The sequence below is a fragment of the Oncorhynchus kisutch genome, linkage group LG8 (genome assembly GCF_002021735.2).
Source record: "Oncorhynchus kisutch isolate 150728-3 linkage group LG8, Okis_V2, whole genome shotgun sequence".
In the NCBI taxonomy this organism is placed as follows: domain Eukaryota; kingdom Metazoa; phylum Chordata; class Actinopteri; order Salmoniformes; family Salmonidae; genus Oncorhynchus; species Oncorhynchus kisutch.
In genome coordinates this window covers 28735162-28756316 of record NC_034181.2, presented here as the reverse complement: position 1 = coordinate 28756316, position 21155 = coordinate 28735162, and the positions used below count along the sequence as shown (strand labels likewise).

The 21155-nt window shown below is 42.0% G+C and overlaps 2 protein-coding genes across 3 annotated transcripts in view; one reads left to right on the top strand and one right to left on the bottom strand.

The window, feature by feature from the left end:
* Positions 1-5270, bottom strand: part of LOC109895119 (rabphilin-3A-like) — a 31259-nt gene extending 25989 nt beyond the window's left edge. For both annotated transcript variants that reach the window (XM_020488770.2, XM_031830056.1), the window contains exon 1: positions 4991-5270. The gene's annotated coding sequence lies outside the window, so the exon portion shown is untranslated. The remainder of the gene's footprint in view (positions 1-4990) is intronic.
* Positions 5271-5801: 531 nt separating this feature from the next.
* Positions 5802-21101, top strand: LOC109895909 (VPS33A core subunit of CORVET and HOPS complexes). The gene is made up of 13 exons (XM_020489999.2): positions 5802-5957; positions 6196-6261; positions 6425-6552; positions 13106-13292; positions 13420-13536; positions 16579-16753; positions 16927-17123; positions 17953-18079; positions 18511-18578; positions 18745-18882; positions 19000-19137; positions 19427-19595; positions 20444-21101. The coding sequence occupies exons 1-13, from the start codon at positions 5856-5858 to the stop codon at positions 20629-20631; spliced, it is 1800 nt and encodes a 599-aa protein (XP_020345588.1). The 5' UTR covers positions 5802-5855; the 3' UTR covers positions 20632-21101.
* The last annotated feature ends 54 nt before the right edge of the window (positions 21102-21155 follow it).

The window sequence follows — 21155 nt, the reverse complement described above, 5'->3', positions numbered from 1 at the left end:
ACAGATCCCTGTTTGCAAACAAAGAGCCCCCTCGCACCCACAGGTCTCTCTTGAAACAAGATTTTCATCTCAAAGAGACTAACCTAGTTAAATGTTTATTTGATTTGATTTAACCTTTATTTAACTAGCCAAGTCAGTTTTACCTTAATCAACAAATAAAGTTTAAATACATTTTAAAAACATACACCGAAAGACGATCTAGAATTCAGCTATTCAGATAGGAGGGACAGGTGTCTAGGTTAAAGTTTAAGTGGCTTGTTTGTAATGAAAGTTGCTCAGTTGGCCTCAATTCTGACCCTGAGGCATTCCTCATGGTGTGACATGTTGAGTCCTGACTCCTGACATTCATGTTCAACCTGTTTAAGTACAGCTTAAGTTGCAGTGATGTGACAAGACAGGGAGATATGTTACGATCTGACTGTGTTGCATGTACTCACTCCTCAGCTTCCTCCCATCAAACAGCCTCAACCGTACAGCAGGATGATGAATACATCAATTGTGCACTGAAGCAGAGTGTATTGACAAACTGGTAGGGATTGCGATCTGCTTCAATTATCAATTCCAAAAACAGATTCCACATGCAAAGATTGATTATTTATTTATATGGATTTGGCCATTTTGGGTGAGGTTGTCAGTCAGCTTTTCTTGAACATTTAATGACCTGTGATAGGACATGCTTTGATTAAAAAAGGTCGTTTCAGCAGTTTGATTACAAGGGAAACCCCTTGGTGACAGATTTGATGATACGCTTAGGCAGTACCACTCAACACTCACTCCCTCTCTACAATTACCCCATTAGGAAAGGCTTTTGATGAGCCAACTGTCTTAATGACCTGCCACTTGGTGATGTAGTGGGATCAGCAGTGGTCCTCTCCATCGCCACAGCTTAGGTTCGTCTGTCTATTCTGCTAAAGGGTTGCCAGTGGCAACATAAGAGGGCCTGTTATCCTCCGTTAATTTTAGAACAATCTTATTGGACTGAGTCTGCAGTTGATTCTCTCTATTGGGGTGTGAGCCACTTGTCACAGGTTCAACCCTCATCAAAGCCAGGCTATAGATATGGCCAGTTCTGATTCTAAACCTCTCTTTTGGGTGGACTGTGGAGTTATTGTCTCATCAATGGCCCTTCTCTTCATCACCACAGTAGCTTTCGGAGAGCTGTGATAACAAGTGTCCAGGGGAACCCACTCTGTCAATCGATCCTGATCCCACGCCTTGATGATCCTTAGAGGAGTACAAAGAAAAACATCTCACTCCCTTTGGACATGGAGACACAACACACATAACCAGTCATATAGCTATCCAATCAACAAACTGTGTACAGCAGTCATGTACGTAAAAAAAATACACAAATTCATGCTCAGAAATCAAATACAATATGATACAGTTCAGGCTTTTATCTTTCCCCAAATATGGATTTCCGAGGAACATGAAGAAGAGGAACAGAACTACCTTTACCATCTGTGACCATGGTAACAGGGAGATCAGAAGAAGAAAGTCGGATTGATAAAATACTGTGTGTGTGTGTGTGTGTGTGTGTGTGTGTGTGTGTGTGTGTGTGTGTGTGTGTGTGTGTGTGTGTGTGTGTGTGTGTGTGTGTGTGTTTTGTGTGTGTGGGGGGGGGGGGGGGGTGGATGAGTGGATAGTGGTACAAATAGTGGTACAAAACACATGGCTAATTACTAATGACTAGTGTGCTTGGAAAAACTCTGAGCCTGAATTTCAACCCTTAATAAGGCCTCCAGCCTGATGGCCTTCCTTCAGTCCTAGAAGTAGAATCGAACAAGAACCAGTCCCCTAAGAAAGCATGGTCTAAGGAAACAAACCCAAAGATACTGGAATATGGGTACATCTGCCTTCCAGTCTTAAATTATGTAGTTCGCTTGCAGAGCACTTATCTGTCTCTTTCCAATCTTTTTTTCTACCTCTTTCATGACCACCTCTCTCTCTCTCTGTCTCTCTCTCTCTCTCTCTCTCTGAGAGAAGAAGCCACTGCTCCAAAACCGCCATAAAAAAATCCAGACTACAGTTTGCAACTGCACATGAGGACAAAGATCGTACTTTTTGGAGAAATGTCCTCTAGTCTAATGAAACAAAAGTTGTGGCAAAATGGATTAAGTACAACAAAGTCAGGGTATTGGAGTGGCCATCACAAAGCCCTGACCTCAATCCCATAGAAAATCTGTGGGCAGAACTGAAAAGGTGTGTGTGAGCAAGGAGGCCTACAAACCTGACTCAGTTACACCAGCTCTGTCAGGAGGAATGGGCCCAAATTCACCCAACTTATTGTGGGAACCTTGTGGAAAGCTACCTGAAACATTTGACCCAAGAGAAACATTTTAACGTCAATGCTACCAAATACTAATTGAGTGTATGTAAACTTCTGACCCACTGGGAATGTGATGAAAGAAATAAAAGCTGAAATAAATCATTCTCCCTACTATTATTCTGACATTTCACATTCTTAAAATAAAGTGGTGATCCTAACTGACCTAAAGACAGGGCATTTTTAAAAGGATTAAATGACAGGAATTGTGAAAAACTGAGTTTAAATGTATTTGACTAAGGTGTATGTAAACTCCCGACTTCAACTGTAGAAGGGATTGATGGGACGTGTAGGGATAGGACGGTAATATGGTGTGGTGTTTTTAATGCCCATAAAGAAATATGGGGAAGTACGCATTAAAGATAACAATAGTAGTATAATAGTAGTATAGTCGAATAATTTATGATTAGTGTGTTCAACTGTATATATACTGTATATACCAAACATTAGGAACACCTTCCTAATATGGAGTGCTACTCCGTTGCCCTCAGAACAGCCTCAATTCGTTGGGGTATGTACTCTACAAGGTGTCGAAAGCATTACACAGGGCTGCTGGTCCATGTTGACTCCAATGCTTCCCTCAATTGTGTTAAGTTTGCCGAATGTAATTTGGGTGGTGACCATTCTTGACACACACAGGAAACTGTTGAGCTTGAAAAACCCAGCACAAACCCGTGCGCCTGGCACCTACTACCATACCCCGTTCAAAGGCACTTAAATATTTTGTCTTGCCCATTCACCCTCTGAATGGCACATATACACCTCCATGTCTCAATTGTCTCAAGGCTTTAAAAAATCCTTCTTTAACTTGTCTCCTCCCCTTCATTTACACTGATTGAAGTGGATTTAACAGGTGACATCAATAAGGGATCACCTATATTCACATGGTCAGTCTGTCATGGAAAGAGCAGGTGTTCCTAATGTTTTGTACACTCAGTGTATACTGTATATGGTGTGAAGCTCATCTTTTCCTCCCCCTCTCACTCCCCCTGTCTCTTGACATACATGGTCACATTTTTCCTCCTCTCTCGCCATTCCATTCTCTTTCTCTACAGCAGCTGATGTACATAGATAGCATGGTAGAGAGAGAAGCAGAGAGAGAGAAAGAGAACGAGAGGGTGCAAGGGTGTTGACCAATCCAATCGCTACAGTAGTTGCTCATGGGAGAGGAGGCAACTGCAGATATCGGAAGCTGTTCATTCAGTCTTATCTCCCCTCCCCCATGTAATCGCCATGCTTCAGGAATATGGAGAGAGTTTGAGATGGTCATTTCAGGGTTTCTCAGTATAGTCAGTGTTTCGCCTAGATTATCACTAGATTAGGCTTCCCTGAGTAAATGGACCACAGGACCAGTCCATGCTTGGTTTTAACCTCTAAAACAATGGCACAACCATCAGGAAAATATAAGCCTTATGGTTGTGACATTGTTCTATTGGTCAGGGGATGTTTGGTATGTGATGTCTTAATCTCCTCTTTAGGGCATATTGAGAACAGGGGTGGGGGCCAGGGGTATCTGAACCACAGCCATGTTGAGGTTAAAACCAAAACCAACCATAGACTGGTCCTGTGGTCCATTATTCAGGAAAATCAAATCTAGGGAATATTCGAGGCGAAACACTGACTATACCAAGAGAACCTGAAATGATGATAGTACTCCCAATACCACCATCCCCAACTCTTGTCATAGACTTGAAGCAATCATTTAGAATCAATCTGCCTGAGTCAGGTCTGGAGTGGAGGCACATCAAGCACGGATGTGTTTCTCTCAAATCCTGCAGCAACGCCCAGGGATGAGATGAGAGGAAGCTTACTGCAACCACAGCATCTCCCAAATGACTTACCAGGGCTCTTGTCCCATATCACAACTGCAACAGGGAATCATCCAGACCTGAGAGAATGAATTGAAGTCTGCCACCAATCTCATTGTAAAGAGGCACATAGGCACATGGGTGTGTAGAGACGTTGGTGGAGGAATGGAGACTGCATGAAGCTTTGCCATAATCAGTGGTTATTAATGGACCACCTTATTCATGAATTAAATGGATAATAAATTAAAGTATGTCAAAGAATCATGAGCCTATACCAATTAATCAGCATACATATGACGCTGTATTTTACAACAGACAGACTGTAGCCTAATATCAGTTTTATAGAAGCATTGGTTTATGCTAAACATAAAATGACGTCAGTAAAGCTTGTACCTTACTGTTTAGTCGGCTGTATGGCACAGTATACATACTATTGGTATTTAAGTAATTTCACTCATTCAAAGCTTTTGTTAGAGCTGAAAACAATATGCTATCTATTTACTTGGTTTCATCTTCAACACGTTCATAAGGTAGATAAAAACTATGTTCCATTGGGTCCTTTTACAGAAATAGCATCATATTGCATACCATAGGTATATGTAATAATTATATAATTTTCGAATTCAAATAAATGTTCATTGAGATCATTCAGATAAACTGAAGCGCAGCGAGCCCTCCATCAATGTTTCATGACAGAATCAGCTAGTTCCCATAATGTGTGCACTATGTTCCTTTATTCATGCAACTGCAGTTGTGGAAAAAAATATTGAATAAAAGCACACTGAAGTGCAATACGTGAAATACAGCCTAATGCTCACAATAGATGCAGACCGTTAGAAAACCGTAGCAAGCCTACCTGAGATTCCAGCCCTCTCTCGAAGGAAGATGTCAGGGTATGACGCGGACCCATTTTATACTGTAGGCTACTTGGAATCAACAGCAAAACCGTTCATTGCGCATGCAACGCCTGTCACGAGCAATATTTTTGCGAAGAGGGGTGCTTCGTTTTCAATTCCTTATAACACCGTCGCTAGGGGCTGATCTCCACACAATGCGCCCTGCGTGGGCTCTCTCCTCTGTGGTAAGCTCTTGGTACTCTGGGAAGAAGACCCCTGCATCCAAGTAGCCTCCATTGATGCTCAAGTGGACTCTTGCCTGGTTCTACTTTAGATTTGTCTTGGTTTCTTGGTTCTACATTTTTCTTGCAATTTACAATTTAATTGAATGGCTACACTAGCTGCATGAATGTAGACAAAACACTTTCAGTAAAAACTTTCCAATAGCCTAGACTTTTAACATTGAATCTTATTTTAATGGATTTGATTGGATGCTCAATCCGCCTCCTGGTAAGGGTAGCATTATGAAGTTTCTGCCCCCCATGAAAAGGTCACATTGTATGTCTGTGTTTTATAGGCGTCATCAAACTTGCCCTGGTCATCTACAAAACGTGTTGTCAGAGGCATATCGTTAATACTATTGCCACACGTTGTCCTCGATTTTTTGTCTTTAATTTATTTATTCATTTTAAATGGACCGCCCATCTCTAAATACCTTTCTCGGCATCTGACTTCATAGTTCCGGGATAACTGGGGTGTTCATTGTGGAGATATAGCGCCATCTTTTGGACAGAATATTTGTTATAGCTCAAAGAAGTTCGCTGTTGGGTCACATGATGCACACCCGCTGGCAGTCACCTGATACTCCCTACTGTCAGAGCAAAAATGTCTGCGCACTTATCCTATGGAAGAGTAAATTTAAACATTTTGAGGGAAGCAGCGCGGAAGGAGCTCCGTGAGTTTTTGGACAAATGTGCAGGAAGCAAGGTAAAAACGCCTGGATTAAAGCTTTTAAAAATTACAAACCCTTTTATCTTGTTTTAATCCGAAATGTCTGTTCAACACTAGCTAGCATTCTAGCCTATCATCCACATAAACAATAATTGGGTTGTTGTGGTACATAGTCATCCACATAGTAGTTAAATAGATGCAGTTGATTTAAGTTTCAACTTTAGAACTCGTAGTATTTATGTGTCTAAAATGTATTGTTGTTGACTGTCCTTAGGCTATTGTGTGGGATGAATACCTGACTGGACCCTTTGGATTGATAGCACAATATTCATTGTTGAAGGTAAGACTGACTCAAATGTGTACTTCAGTGTGTAGACTTTTTTTTATAAGCTAGTCTGACAGAATGGCTACAATGAATCGTTGTGTTTTCAAAAGCGCACATTACAGCAATAGCAATATGTCAAGCAGGTTGTTGACAGATCTGTCTTCTTTATATCTTCCAGGAACATGAGGTGGAGAAGATGTTCACCCTCAAAGGGGGGCGTCTTCCTGCTGCTGATGTGAAAAATATAATCTTCTTCGTTCGTCCCAGACTGGAACTGATGGATATTATAGCTGAGAATGTCATCAGGTCAGCATCCCAGGGGGAGGTGAGGGAGTAGCACAAACTGAGGGTCTCTACAGAATGTGTCCATCAGTATGCGGTCGTTGGTGGTAACAGGGTTGACTTCTTGGCGTTCATGTGTATTGTGATGAATATGAGTGATCAGGTTAAGAAAAAGTCTGCACGCATAGATGTGGTGGTACGCGCAGCCAAAGATTTCCTGGGAATTACGGAAGCAAACTATTTAGTATGGTTTTTGCAATCCATCAATTTACCGCTAGAAGCTTAATCGCTAATGGGCAGGAGTTTAACAAGTTTGTAGATGACATGGAGGTAGTACCAGATGTAGTGTGTATACAAGAGGCATGGCTCAAACCTCAACTGGAGTTTGTGATTCCGGGACTCAGTTTGGTACAGTGTGATAGAGTGGAGGTGTCAGGGAGGGGTTGTGCTATGTTCGTTAAAGAGGGGATGACATACAGAGTATTGGAGATACTGGAATGTGTGGGGATAGAAATATGTAGGAAAAGTAACAATTGTAATAGCTAATTTCTATAACCCCTGCAAAGCTCTTATGCTAGCACAGTTGAAGTCGGAAGTTTACATACACTTAGGTTGGAGTCATTTAGGTTGGAGACAGTTTTTGCAAGTCAGTTAGGACATCTACTTTGTGGATAACACAAGTAATTTTTCCAACAACTGTTTACAGACAGATAATTTCACTTAATTTACTGTATCACAATTCCAGTGGGTCAGAAGTCTACATACACTGAGTTGACTGTGCCTTTAAACAGCTTGGAAAATTCCAGAAAATTATGTCATAGGCTAATTGACATCATTTGAGTCAATTGGAGGTGTACCTGTGGATGTATTTAAAGGCCTACCTTCAAACTCTGTGCCTCTTTGCTTGACATCATAGGAAAATCAAAAGAAATCAGCCAAGATCTCAGAAAAAAATGGTAGACCTCCACAAGTCTGGTTCATCCTTGGGAGCAATTTCCAAACGCCTGAAGGTACCACGTTCATCTGTACAAACAATAGTACACAAGTATAAACACCATGGGACCACCCAGCCTTCATACCGCTAAGGAAGGAGACACGTTCTGTCTCCTAGAGATGAATGTACTTTGGTGCGAAAAGTGCAAATCAATCCCAAAACAACAGCAAAGGACCTTGTGAAGATGCTGGAGGAAACAGGTACAAAAGTATGTATAGCACAGTAAAACGAGTCCTATATCGACATAACCTGAAAGGCCGCTCAGCAGGAAAGAAGCCACTTCTCCAAAACCGACACAAAAAAAAGCTAGACTATGGTTTGCAACTGCACATGGGGACAAAGATTGTACTTTTTGGAGAAATGTCCTCTGGTCTGATGGGAAAAAAAAATGGAACTGTTTGGCCATAATGACCATCATTGTGTTTGGAGGAAAATGGGGGAGGCTTGCAAGCCAAAGTATACCATCCCAACAATAAAGCAAAGGGGTGGCAGCATCATGTTGTGTGGGTGCTTTGCTGCAGGAGGGACTGGTGCACTTCACAAAATAGATGTCATCATGAGGATGGAAAATGATGTGGATATATTGAAGCAACATCTCAGGACATCACTCAGGAAGTTAAAGCTTGGTCACAAATGCGTCTTCCAAATGGACAATAACCCCAAGCATAGTTCCAAAGTTGTGGCAAAATGGCTTAAGGACAACAAAGTCAAGGTATTGGATTGGCCATCACAAAGCCTTGACCTCAATCCTACTGAGAATTTGTGGGCAGAACAGAAAAAGCATGTGCGAGCAAGGATACCTACAAACCTGACTGTTACACCAGCTCTGTCAGGACGAATGGGCCAAAATTCACCCAACTTTTTGTGGAAGGCTACCCGAAACGTTTGACCCAAGTTAAACAATTTAAAGGCAATGCTACACTCAATTAGTATTTGGTATGTAAACTTCTGACCCACTGGGAATGTGATGAAAGAAATAAAAGCTTAAATAAATAATTCTCTACTATTATTCTGACATTTCACATTCTTAAAATAAAGTGGTGATCCTAACTGACCTAAAGACAGGGATGTTTTACTATAATTAAATATTAGTAATTGTGAAACTGAGTTTTTAAATGTATTTGGCTAAGGTGTATGTAAACTCCCGACTTCAACTGTAGAAGGGATTGATGGGACGTGTAGGGATAGGACGGTAATATGGTGTGGTGTTTTTAATGCCCATAAAGAAATATGGGGAAGTACGCATTAAAGATAACAATAGTAGTATAGTCGAAGAATTTATGATTAGTGTGTGTTAATGATGGGAGGGGAATGAGAATCAATGTGGCGAGGAGTACAGAGTCATCCTTACACTAGACATTGGTATCTGTGGCAGGGAGGTGTAAATGGTAAGTGATGAGAGAAACCACAGTAGTGAGTGATCATTTTCCAGTTCGACTTAAGGTCAATATGGGTGTGTGTGTGTGCGGAGTAGAGGCAATAACATGAGGTGGTGCTTTGAGAAAGCTAACTGGAAGATGTTCAAGTACCTGTGTGAGCGGGCAGGACAAAAGTTATCAATGGAGGGGTCTGTGGATGAGTGCGATGAGGCAGTAACGTCTGTAATTATATCAGCTGCAAATGAGACCGTTCAGGGGAGGAAGACGGAGGGTGGTGCCATGGTGGGCAGATGAGGGCTCAAAGGTGGTGCAGGAAACGGATATAGCTCTACGGAAGGAATGGATTGACAGGAAGAAATCTCATGGAGAATCAAAGGAAGAGAGTGAAGGCCAGAAAAACGATTTAAGACAGCGAAAAGGGAGGCATGGCGGGAATTTTGCTCCACTATTGGTAGAGTGACCCAAAAAAATATGATAGGGAAGGGTAAAAATGCTGCAATTCCATTGTTGGTAGAAGGAAACGTCACAGCTGTGTCAAGGAAAGAAAAGGCAAATGTCATAGGTTTTGCATTTGCAGTGGTTCATAGATGTGAGCACCTGTGTGATGAGCGTAAGAGGGAGGGAAGCTAAAGGAGCATAGAGATGTTTTAAAGAAAAAAGGCGAGTCAGGAGAAGCTATGGATGCAGAGTTTTCTATGTTTGGGATGACAATAGCGTTGGGGGGCTGCGGGCGGACTGCTCCTGAAGAAGATGGGATGTGTTATGTGATGTTTCAGCATGCACCGGACAGTGTGTTGGAAGCAGTGTTAGGGTTGTTTAATAAGATGTGTAGGACTGCAGTGATACCTGCTGGGTGGAGACGTGCGGTGTTGTTGCCGTTCGTAAAACTATGTAAAGATCCCGGAAGTTATAGGCCTATCGTGCTGACATCCAACATATGTAAGTTGATGGGAAAAGATGATAGTGAGTAGGATGATGTATTTCTTGGAAGTTAGGGGTTTGATGAGTGTAGCACAGAGGAGAGGTTCAGGGGAGGGAGGTCTGCCATGGATGCCCTGGTGACATTTAGTACAGAGATAGCTAATGCCCTGACAATAAGAGGTGATGAGTGTTGTGTATTTTGACATTGAGAAAGCTTACGATACCATGTGGGGGGAAGGGTTGTTGATCAAGTTGAGTGCATTGGGGGACGTCTGTATAACTAACTAGATCATAGACTTCCTGTTCGATCGAGTTATACGGGTGAGGTTGGGGTCAGAATTGTCAATGTGGTTTGAAGTGGACAATGGTACTCCTCAGGGAAGTGTGGTTAGTCTGGTGTTGTTCACCCTGATGATAGATGACAAAACACTGGAATGGTAGATGTGCAGAAGATGAATGTGCAAGTAGAGATACAGGGGTGCAAAGCAGCAAGATAAATAAATAAATAAATACAGTATGGGGATGAGGTAGTTGGATGGGCTGTTTACAGATGGGCTATGTACAGGTGCAGTGATCTGTGAGCTGCTCTGACAGCTGGTGCTTAAAGCTAGTGGGGGAGATATGAATCTCCAGCTTCAGTGATTTTTGCAGTTCGTACCAGTCATTGGCAGCAGAGAACTGGAATAAAAGGCGGCCAAAGCAGGAACTGGCTTTGGGGGTGACCAGTGAGATATACCTGCTGGAGCGCGTGTTACGAATGGGTGCTGCTATGGTGACCAGTGAGCTGATATAAGGCGGGGCTTTACCTAGCAGAGACTTGTAGATGACCTGGAGCCAGTGGGTTTGACGACGAGTATGAAGCGAGGGCCAGCCAACGAGGGCGTACAGGTCGCAGTTGTGGGTAGTATATGGGGCTTTGGTGACAAAACGGATGGCACTGTGATAGACTGCATCCAATTTGTTGAGTAGAGTGTTGGAGGCTATTTTATAAATGACATCATCGAGGATCGGTAGGATGGTCAGTTTAACAAGGGTATGTTTGGCAGCATGAGTGAAGGATGCTTTGTTGTGAAATAGGAAGCTGATTCTAGATTTAATTTTGGATTGGAGATGCTTAATGTGAGTCTGGTAGGAGAGTTTACAGTCTAACCAGACACCTAGGTATTTGTAGTTATCCACATATTCTAAGTCGGAGCCGTACAGAGTAGTGATGCTGGACGGGCGGGCAGGTACGGGCAGTATTCAGTTGAAGAGCATGCGGTTAGATGTGGGACAGGGAGTGAGTGCATGGCCTGTTATACTGATGATGGGGGAACAGAGGTGGAAATGTAAAATTTGTGATGAGGAAGGTGTGGAAGATTGTTCTCTTAACATGGGTGTTTAAGGATGTCTGTGGCCAAGTCCTGCTTTATGCTGTTTTCTAGGAAGAAGGTTAAAGATGTTAGGCTGCAAATATACAGATATAAGTAGGGTGTCAGAGTTTAATTATTTAGTTATGTGGTTTAGTGAGAGGCTTACTTGGAAGAGACATGTTGGGCATATTGAAATTAAGTGTAGGAAGGTGCTGAACCTCATGAGGGCAGTGGCAGGATGTGATTGGGGGTTGGATAGACAAACACTGTTGTATACAGTACCAGTCAAAAGTTTGGACACCTACTCATTCAATGGTTTTTCTTTTTTACTAATCTCTACATTGTAGAATACTAGTGAAGACATCAAAACTATGAAATAACACACATGGAATCATGTAGCAACCAAAAAAGTGTTAAACAAATAAAAATATATTTTAGATTTGATATTCTTCAAAGTAGCCACCATTTGCCTTGAAGACAGCATTGCACACTCTTGCATTCTCTCAACCAACTTCACCTGGAATAATTTTCCAACAGTGTTGAATGAGTTCTCACATATGCTGAGCACTTGTTGGCTGCTTTTCCTTCACTCTGTGGTCCAACTCAACCCAAACCATCTCAATTGGGTTGAGTGTGGGTGATTGTGGAAGCCAGGTCATCTGATGCAGCACTCCATCACTCTCCTTCTTGGTCAAATAGCCCTTACACAGCCTGGAGGTGTGTTAGGTCATTGTCCAGTTGAAAAACAAATGATAGTCCCACTAAGCACAAACCAGATGGGATGGTATATTTCGCTGCAGAATGCTGTGGTAGCCATGCTGGTTAAGTGTGCCTTGAATTCTAAATAAATCACAGACCGTGTAACCAGCAAAGCACTCCCACACATCACACTTCCTCCTCCATACTACACGGTGGTAACCGCACATGCAGAGATCATCCGTTCACCTACTCTGCGTCTCACAAAGACATGGCGGTTGGAACCAAAAATCTCACATTTGGACTCATCAGACCAAACGTCAGATTTCTACCGGTCTAATGACCATTGCTCATGTTCCTTGGCCAAAGCAAATCTCTTCTTCTTATTTGTGTCCTTTTGTTTGTGGTTTATTTGCAGCAATTTGACTATGAAGGCCTGATTCACGCAGTCTCCTCTGAATAGTTGATGTTGACATGTGTTTTGACTGGTACTGTAGATGGGGAGAGATTGTGTGAAAGGGTTAGGGAGGCTAGACCGGGTTGGGGAATGGGTGGTGTATTGGGGGGAGGGAGGTGGTGTCTAGGGCGCTATTTCACTTTCTTGAAGGAACAGGACTAATGAAGAGGATTCAATGTTGGGAAGCCGTAACTGGCCTCACACTCCAGTACAGTAGGTGGCGGTGTTGGATGCGATCCGCCAACCCAATCTCAAAGAAGGACAAGAAGAAAAAGGTCAACATCACATTATCTCACTGTTTCTAATAGATGTATTTGGGTGTTTTTGAAGCCTTTGTTCATGTTTTTTCGGGCCCCCATACTACACAACGAGGATGAGGAAGTGATTTTCTGTTTGGGCTAAGTTTCTCAAAAACATGACATTTACATCAAAAATAGAGATTTGGTTGTAAAAAAATAAATCCTAATTTAATACCATCTTTGATTTGAGTAAGTGGGGGATAGCGGTAAGGTGAATGTGGTCTAGCTGGTAGGTCGCCAGGACTGTAGTACATTGAACTGCATTGCCCCCTAGTGTTCCAACGTGGCGTCATTTTCCGATGTCATTTTATTTATTTATTTATTTAAACCATAAGAACATTTTTACATTTGTCACATCCCTATGTTAAACACTGTCCTTGTTTTTGGAGTAATGCTGCAGCCAGTATTGCATGTGGGTGTGGATGGGTTTGCTTTCCCCCTTATAGTGCATCTCTTGTATTCAATGTTTTTTCTTGCAGTGAGGATAAGATGCATTCCCCACGTGACTTCCACATCCTGTTTGTGCCCCGGCGGAGCATGCTCTGTGAGCAGCGGCTGAAGGAGCAGGGGGTCCTGGGCTCGTTCATCAACATAGACGAGTACATCCTAGACCTCATCCCTTATGATGGAGACTTGCTCTCCATGGAGTCTGAAGGGGCCTTCAGGGTAGGTTAGGACAGGCACAAAGACACTACACATGTCCCAGTGTATGTATAGGCCCAGTAAGGCTCAGGTACAAAGCTATCATTTGTATTGTAATGGTGTAATAACCCGTGTGCCCTGGCTCTTTTAGGAATGTTATCTAGAAAGTGACCAGACAAGTCTTTACCACACCGCCAAGGGCCTTATGACTCTCCAGGCTCTGTATGGGACCATCCCCCAGATATTTGGGAAAGGGGAGTGTGCACGGGTGAGTATTGGGAACGACTTGGGACTTCATTAAGTTTAGAATTCCATATTGGCGCCAGTGTTGGTATTAGTTATTTGGGAAAGTAATATATTACATTTTACTCGTTACATTTAACAAAAGTAAAGCGTTACTCTACAATATTCATTTGTGTGGAAAGTAACGTGATATATTACTTTGCATTACTTTCATCAAAACTCTGTTTGACTATCGGAGGGAGCAAGGCGAGCCGCACGCGCTCTACCAAAGATAGGCTACTTAGTAAAGGTTTCCAGACACTACCAAAGATAATCTACACGTGTGCATGCTCATGGTTGGAGTCAGAACAACGCGCACCTTCTGTAACATGATACCCTCGCTGGTCCATGTGTTTTTAGACTCCCTAATAGTAACATACACAAGGGTGTGATAGCATAGATTTTCTTGTTGTCTTCCATTTGTCATTAAAGCAAAGAAGATTCACGTGTGAAACTTCACCACAGTTAACTAATTTCAATGAAAACCAACTGCGTATTTGTGAGCTACATGTAATGAAAGTTTTAGGTTTGTTACAAATTACCTAATTTTGTGACTACCAGTTGGCTATAAGCTACTCCAATAGCAGCTTGCTAGCTAGCTAAAAAGACAGCAAGCTAGCCTTTTAGCTTCCTATATCTCCACCATGTGAAATAATATGCTCTGTCAAGTATTCTTATACCTGCTAGTGTAACCTACATTATCCCAGTTTAATATGCTGCTTGAATATATTACTTCCCATATCAGCTAAAAATAGAATGCCATCATTTCTGCTCATGGAGAAAAATAAAGGACAGGGCTTGGGGCTGTTTTTAGGTAGTCAATCAGGTAGTTATTACTTCTTAACAAAATACATTTGTGGGGGATTCTAATAAGGCTACAATGTTGATTGGTTTATTGTTTGAAGAGTCACTGAGATTATATTTGGTTATCAATGCAAAATAGACCACTTATTTAATGCCAAGCTAAACTAAGACAGCAATCTTGAAGTTGAAGGGATTTTGAAGTTGATTAGCTTCCCACATCGCCATGTGAAATAATCAGATGTATAATTAAATATACCCAGGCAAATATTCTTATACTTGCCGGTACCTACAACATTATCCTAATTTGATATGCTGCTTCAATGTATTAACTCTCATATCAGCTAAAAATAGAATGTCATGACTTTTAGTCATGGAGAAAAACAACAAAACATCTGTTTTTGCATTTCAAAATAGCCTAGAATAATGACTTCTAAACAAAAACATTTTTGAGGGATTCTAATAAGGCTACAATGTTGTTGGTTTACTGTTTGAACAGTCACTGATATTTGGTTTTCAATGCAAAATAGGCTGCTTATTTAATACCAAGCTAAACCAAGATAGTAAAGTGATTTTGAAGTTGATTATTTCACATGGCGATGTGGGAAGCTAATCAGATTTATAAATAAATAATATGCCATGGCAAATGTTTGTGTACTTGCCGATGTAACCTACAATGTTATCCCAGTTTAATATGCTGCTTGAATGTACAGTTGGAAGTTTATATACACCTTAGCCAAATACATTTAAACTCAGTTTTTCACAATTCCTGACATTTAATCCAAGTAAAAGTTCCCTGTCTTAAGTCAGTTAGGATCACCACTTTATTTTAAGAATGTGAAATGTCAGAATAATAGTAGGGAGAATGATTTATTTCAGCTTTTATTTATTTCATCACATTCCCAGTGGGTCAGAAGTTTACATACACTCAATTAGTATTTGGTAGCATTGCCTTTAAATTGTTTAACTTGGGTCAAACGTTTCGGGTAGCCTTCCACAAGCTTCAACAATAAATTGGGTGAATTTTGGCCCATTCCTCCTGACAGAGCTGGTGTAATGGAGTCAGGTTTGTAGGCCTCCTTGCTCGCACACGCTTTTTCAGTTCTGCCCACAAATGTTCTATAGGGTTGAGGTCAGGGCTTTGTGATGGCCACTCCAATACCTTGACTTTATTGTCCTTAAGCCATTTTGCCACAACTTTGGAAGTATGCTTGGGGTCCTTGTCCATTTGGAAGACCCGTTTGTGACCAAGCTTTAACTTCCTGAGTGATGTCTTGAGACGTTTCTTCAATATATCCACATAATTTTCCGTCCTCATGATGCCATCTATTTTGTGAAGTGCACCAGTCCCTCCTGCAGCAAAGCACCTGCACAACATGATGCTGCCACCCCCGTGCTTCACGGTTGGGATGGTGTTCTTAGACTTGCAAACATCCCCCATTTTCCTTCAAACATAACGATGATCATTATGGCCAAACAGTTCTATTTTTGTTTCATCATACCAGAGGACATTTCTCCCAAAATTACGATCTTTGTCCCCATCTGCAGTTGCAAACCGTAGTCTGGCTTTTTTTATGGCGGTTTTGGAGGAGTGGCTTCTTCCTTGCTGAGCGGCCTTTCGGGGTATGTCGATATAGGACTTGTTTTACTGTGGATATAGATCCTTTTGTACCTATTTTCTCCAGCATCTTCACAAGGTCATTTGCTGTTGTTCTGGGACTGATTTGTACTTTTCGCAAATCTGTACAGATTTCTTATCTTTTCATTCAAAATCTTTCTCTTAAGCCACAGGTTCTGGTTATAGACCGCATGTACATAGACCCATAGAGAGGTATAGAGGGTATACACTTGTCACTATATGGGAAAGCCCACTATGGGCTTTGCGATCACAGAAGCAATTAATGGCAAATATCAGAGATGTGCCCTCTATATGTTTCTATGGCCAGCAGCTGTGATGACATTTCTCCAAGCAGCCTTTCTCGACTTGCTCGAGAACTAAATGAGGAAACAAGTGGAGATCGGATCATGAAAGCATGTGCCTGGTAGAGATATGATTCTGAAAGTAGCGCACGTGTTGTTTGACAAAGTAACTGTAATAATATTACCCAATTTGAAAAAGTAACATGCTACTTTACTCCGTTACTCAAAAGTAATCTGATTTTGAAGAGTGTAAATTAATGCTTTAATTGTGTTAGAAATTAAACCCTGATTTCTTCTCCATCTGCAGCATGTAGCTAATATGATGCTTAGGATGAAGAGGGAGTTTGCTGGCAGTCAGACTCAGATCCTGCCTGTGTTTGACTCACTGCTGCTGCTGGACCGCAACATAGACCTGCTTACCCCTCTGGCCACACAGCTCACCTATGAGGGCCTCATTGACGAAGTTTATGGAATCACCAACGGTGAGGATGGGCCTCTGTTAATGCACGAAAACACAATGCAAGCTAAATACAGACATATTTAATCACATTGATTGACGTAAAGACATCTTGAGGGATCTCTGTTGATTTGTGTATGGGGTTTTGGACCTTTGTGTGCTTGTTTATCTATTCTGTGCGCATGCGTCTGCAAACAGGTTATGCGAAGTTGCCTCCGGAGAAGTTTGCTGCCCAAAAGAAGCAGGGTGAGGTGGGTAAAGACCTGCCCACGGAGCCCAAGAAGATGCAACTCAACTCAGCGGAGGAGCTGTATGCTGAGATACGTGACAAAAACTTCAACGCCATAGGGGCTGCACTGAGCAAGAAGGCCAAGATCATCTCTGCTGCCTTTGAGGTTGGCTTCATCCAAGCTCACAGAGACTCCTTGTTACCACTCCTGTCTAATTTGATCCAAATCACTTTGTTAATGTTATAAATGTCACTTCACAAACTGGGGATTACAATCTCAGATCAATCCTAATGTCAGACCGCTCAATTACATTAGCTACCGTTTTCTCTAATCATATCAATTTGTGTTCTTATTGATTACCTTCTATATGCCAGGTAGACTTTTCAGGAGGTGGTTTTCCAATGGCAAAAAGTAAAGCAAACTGACAATTAGTATTATCGATCAAGACATTAAACACACTTTTTACGATAAAGGAGTGGCAGATCAAAGCAGTGTGTTTAGTTCATGCGTAATCTCCCACTGATGATTTGTTATGCATCCCCTACAGGCCTACACTTTTTGCATCATAACTGTCACTGGATGCTTTGCATGTGATAATTAGACTGAAGTCCCACACCTGTGGGTGTTTCAGTTGATGTATTTTTACATTTCTGTATTGCCCAGACCTGTTCCCAATCAAAGTTCATTTTCTCTAGTTTGATGAATGAGCATATCAGTGAGAGCATCCGCTGTTCTCTAGGCAACAAACCATTTCTTACTACTGTTATGCCTACATGGAAGCATTCCATACTGTATGTTTAATCTGAAATCATTTCCACATGTTTACATTGAGTTTAGTGTCTGTTTAATGTGTAATTCAGAAGTAGATTTTTTGTAATTTCCTAGGGGATTTTAGTAATCCCTCAACCGGCTCTCACATTTCACATCTGTACATAACACTACACAGTCTCTTTTATCCAGTGTTAATGTTAGTTTGTTGATTTTTGTCTCGCAGGAGCGACATAATGCCAAAACAGTTGGCGAGATAAAGCAGTTTGTGTCCCAGCTGCCCCACATGCAGGCAGCACGGAGCTCGCTGGCCAATCACACCTCCATAGCTGAACTCATTAAGGACATCACCAGTGAGAAGAACAGCCTTTACTCCTTCTCCTTTCATGTCCAACTAACAACTCTCCATTCCTCATTTATTTATTTATTTTACCTTTATTTAACTAGGCAAGTCAGTTAAGAACAAATTCTTATTTTCAATGACGGCCTAGGAACTGTGGGTTAACTGCCTGTTCAGGGGCAGAATGACAGATTTGTACCTTGTCAGCTCGGGATTTGAACTTGCAACCTTCCGGTTACTAGGCTACCCTGCCACCCTCATCCCTTCCTTCTGTCTTAATCTGTCTTTCTTCTTGCCCTCCACCCTAAAAAACTGATACAATCTGATCTTGGTGACATTTAATGTAGTTGACTTGGTCAAATGTGTGGCATATCGTTTAGAGAAAGACTACTGTTGATACTTGTTGACAGAGGTAAATGGATTTTCTCTCTCACTCTGATTCAGCCTCAGAGGCCTTCTTTGATAACCTGACAGTGGAGCAGGAGTTTATGACTGGAGTTGACACAGACAAGGTACACAAGGTTTTCAATGCTTTGTAGATTGTATTGTGGATGAGGTTGGCTCTGATAATATTTGAAGCTGCCCTCACTATAAACAATGTTTTGCTTGGTCCCTGTGTGTATGTGTGTGCTCATGTCTAGGCTTGCTGACCAACCGCCCCTTGTTCCCATTGTCCAGGTTAACACATATATTGAGGACTGTATTGCCCAGAAGGATCCTCTGATCAAAATCTTGCGGCTGGTCTGTATGCAGTCAGTCTGCAACAATGGCCTCAAGCAGAAGATATTGGACTACTACAAGAGAGAGATCCTGCAGGTGCATTTTTTTCTGATTACATTACAATAAGTCAGTGTTTTAATACTAGTGATGGTCATTTGAAGATGTGATGAGAGCTACTGTGGCAACATGATTGACCTGTGCTGTTTTCTCTAGACCTATGGATATGAACACATGCTTACCCTCAACAACCTGGAGAAGACAGGTCTTCTGAAGCCCCAGACAAGCACCAGGAATAACTACCCCACCATCAGGAAGACACTCAAACTTTGGATGGAGGATGCCAACGAACAGGTGAATGAATCTCATGTAGTCTGGGAGGGGGAGGGTAACACTTACACCTGTGTAATAACACTGTTATTATTGCAGTGACAATTTGGTCATTGCTTTGTATTTGCACAATAATGGAGTTGGGTTGTTTTTGTTAAGCAAGTTCAGAAAAAAACGCTCAAAACATTAACCAAATGTAACAACCTTACCAAAACTCACGTGCATACTTTTCTTCTCCAACTGTGAGAGTGGGATTTGTATGTAGTATTGTCTGTACTGATACCCAGCTTGTGTATGTGTCATCTTCCTCCAGAACCCCAATGACATCTCCTATGTGTACAGTGGTTATGCTCCTCTCAGCATCCGTCTGACCCAGGTGTTGGCCAGGCCCGGCTGGCGCAGCATCGAGGAAGTTCTGAAGATGCTCCCTGGTCCACACTTTGAGGAGAGACAACAGCTGCCTGCTGGTCTCCATAAGAAACGTAAGGACAGCAGGAGACCAAGGCAGCAGGTTGCTCTCTTGCACAACAAGCTGAGCTATTGAAAGGCTGGGTGAATGATGACCTGTGTGGTAATCTGCTGGCTGTAGATAAGAGCTGGCTTTGTCCCTGCCGTACCAAATGTCTTCGAGCAGCAGTTGATTTATTGTAGACCGTGAACAAAACTGTACATTACCGTTAAGTGTGGGTCTGTTTGGGTGATTGTTTGTGTACATGTATTTGTGTAGGAAAGAGGAGAGGCAAAGGCACCGTTGACCTTTCAGAGACCAGGGAGTTGAATATCCTCATCTTAAGCGTTATAACTGTGCGTTGCTGGCTACAGGGTCAGTTTGGACATCTCATTGACAAGAGGATAATTAATTTGATGAGATGCCTTTTATTTGCACCATGCAATGTGTTAATTAGAACTGTGAGTTTGGGTATTAGACAGTTGACTTGTTTTTACATGTCTGCCATATCTTTGTTCTAGAAAGGTGATAATGGAAGACTGACAATAGACGAGCCTGTTGTAGCAGGAAGAGGGCGGAGTTTGTTTGAGGGAATAGTGTGTGGGTGGGGACATGGGTGGATGGGGGTTGACTCGAGGCGCTGTCTCTTACTTACTTTGTGTGTCTACATGTTTAATATCAGTTTGAGGTTAAAGTAACCTCACTTCAAAACAAACAATCTGCTAAGTAATAATATTAATAATTTGGTGGGTGCTTATATTTGTGTGTGATTTTTTTTTTTTAAGTGCATATCCCAACTCCCCTTGAGTCCCCCTTGGAGAGTGGTGCACCCTGTGAACTTCACCCTGTTTGACTGTTTTCTCTCCCCACTCTGTCCCACAGGCCAGCAGGGGGAGAACAGGACCACCCTGGTGTTCTTTCTGGGAGGGGTGACTTACGCAGAAGTTGCTGCCCTGCGCTTCCTGTCTCAGATGGAGGATGGTGGCACAGAGTACATCATTGCCACTACCAAGCTCATCAATGGTACCAGCTGGATCAAGTCTCTGATGGACCGCCCGGAGGCCCCCTGAGCCCGCTGCCCGCCCCCTCGGGGAACAGATGCACAGCTAGACACATCAAACAGTCAGAACAAAAGACCTTGCCGCTTCTTTTTAATGTCCATATTCCAGCGCCCTGCAGGTGTGTCTGATTGATCTCAGCAACTGTCAGTGTGAGGTGACCAGGAGTCAGCTCCTCGATTCTCCCTGTCCTTTGCCTGCAACTCTAACAGCTTGCTAAATGCACATCTCCATTGCCACCTGCTTTGGTCATTGTATGTAGCTGAGAAGATATCATCTTACTTGTGGCATGATGGAAGGTTTTAAGATCATTGTAAAAAAATATATATATATACTGTATTAACACAAAGGCTGAAAGTATTATTGTATTATTTTTGTGATTTCAACCTATATTTTGTGTTGTACAGTATAGGGGTTTTCTCTCTGCTTGCCATTATTTGTGGGAAAAGTAGTCCTGTAAATAAAATGTGTAATTGACTGCTGATTATTGCTTTTATAAACAGAGTCAATGTCAGGTCTCTAAAAAAACTGGCCAT

Bases quoted from the DNA above. Each gene is read 5' to 3' on its own strand.
- LOC109895909 (XM_020489999.2), top strand. From the start codon at position 5,856: ATGTCTGCGCACTTATCCTATGGAAGAGTAAATTTAAACATTTTGAGG. The intron at 6,262-6,424 runs GTAAGACTGACT...TATATCTTCCAG, and splicing joins CACAATATTCATTGTTGAAG to GAACATGAGGTGGAGAAGAT. The intron at 13,537-16,578 runs GTGAGTATTGGG...CTCCATCTGCAG, and splicing joins GGAAAGGGGAGTGTGCACGG to CATGTAGCTAATATGATGCT.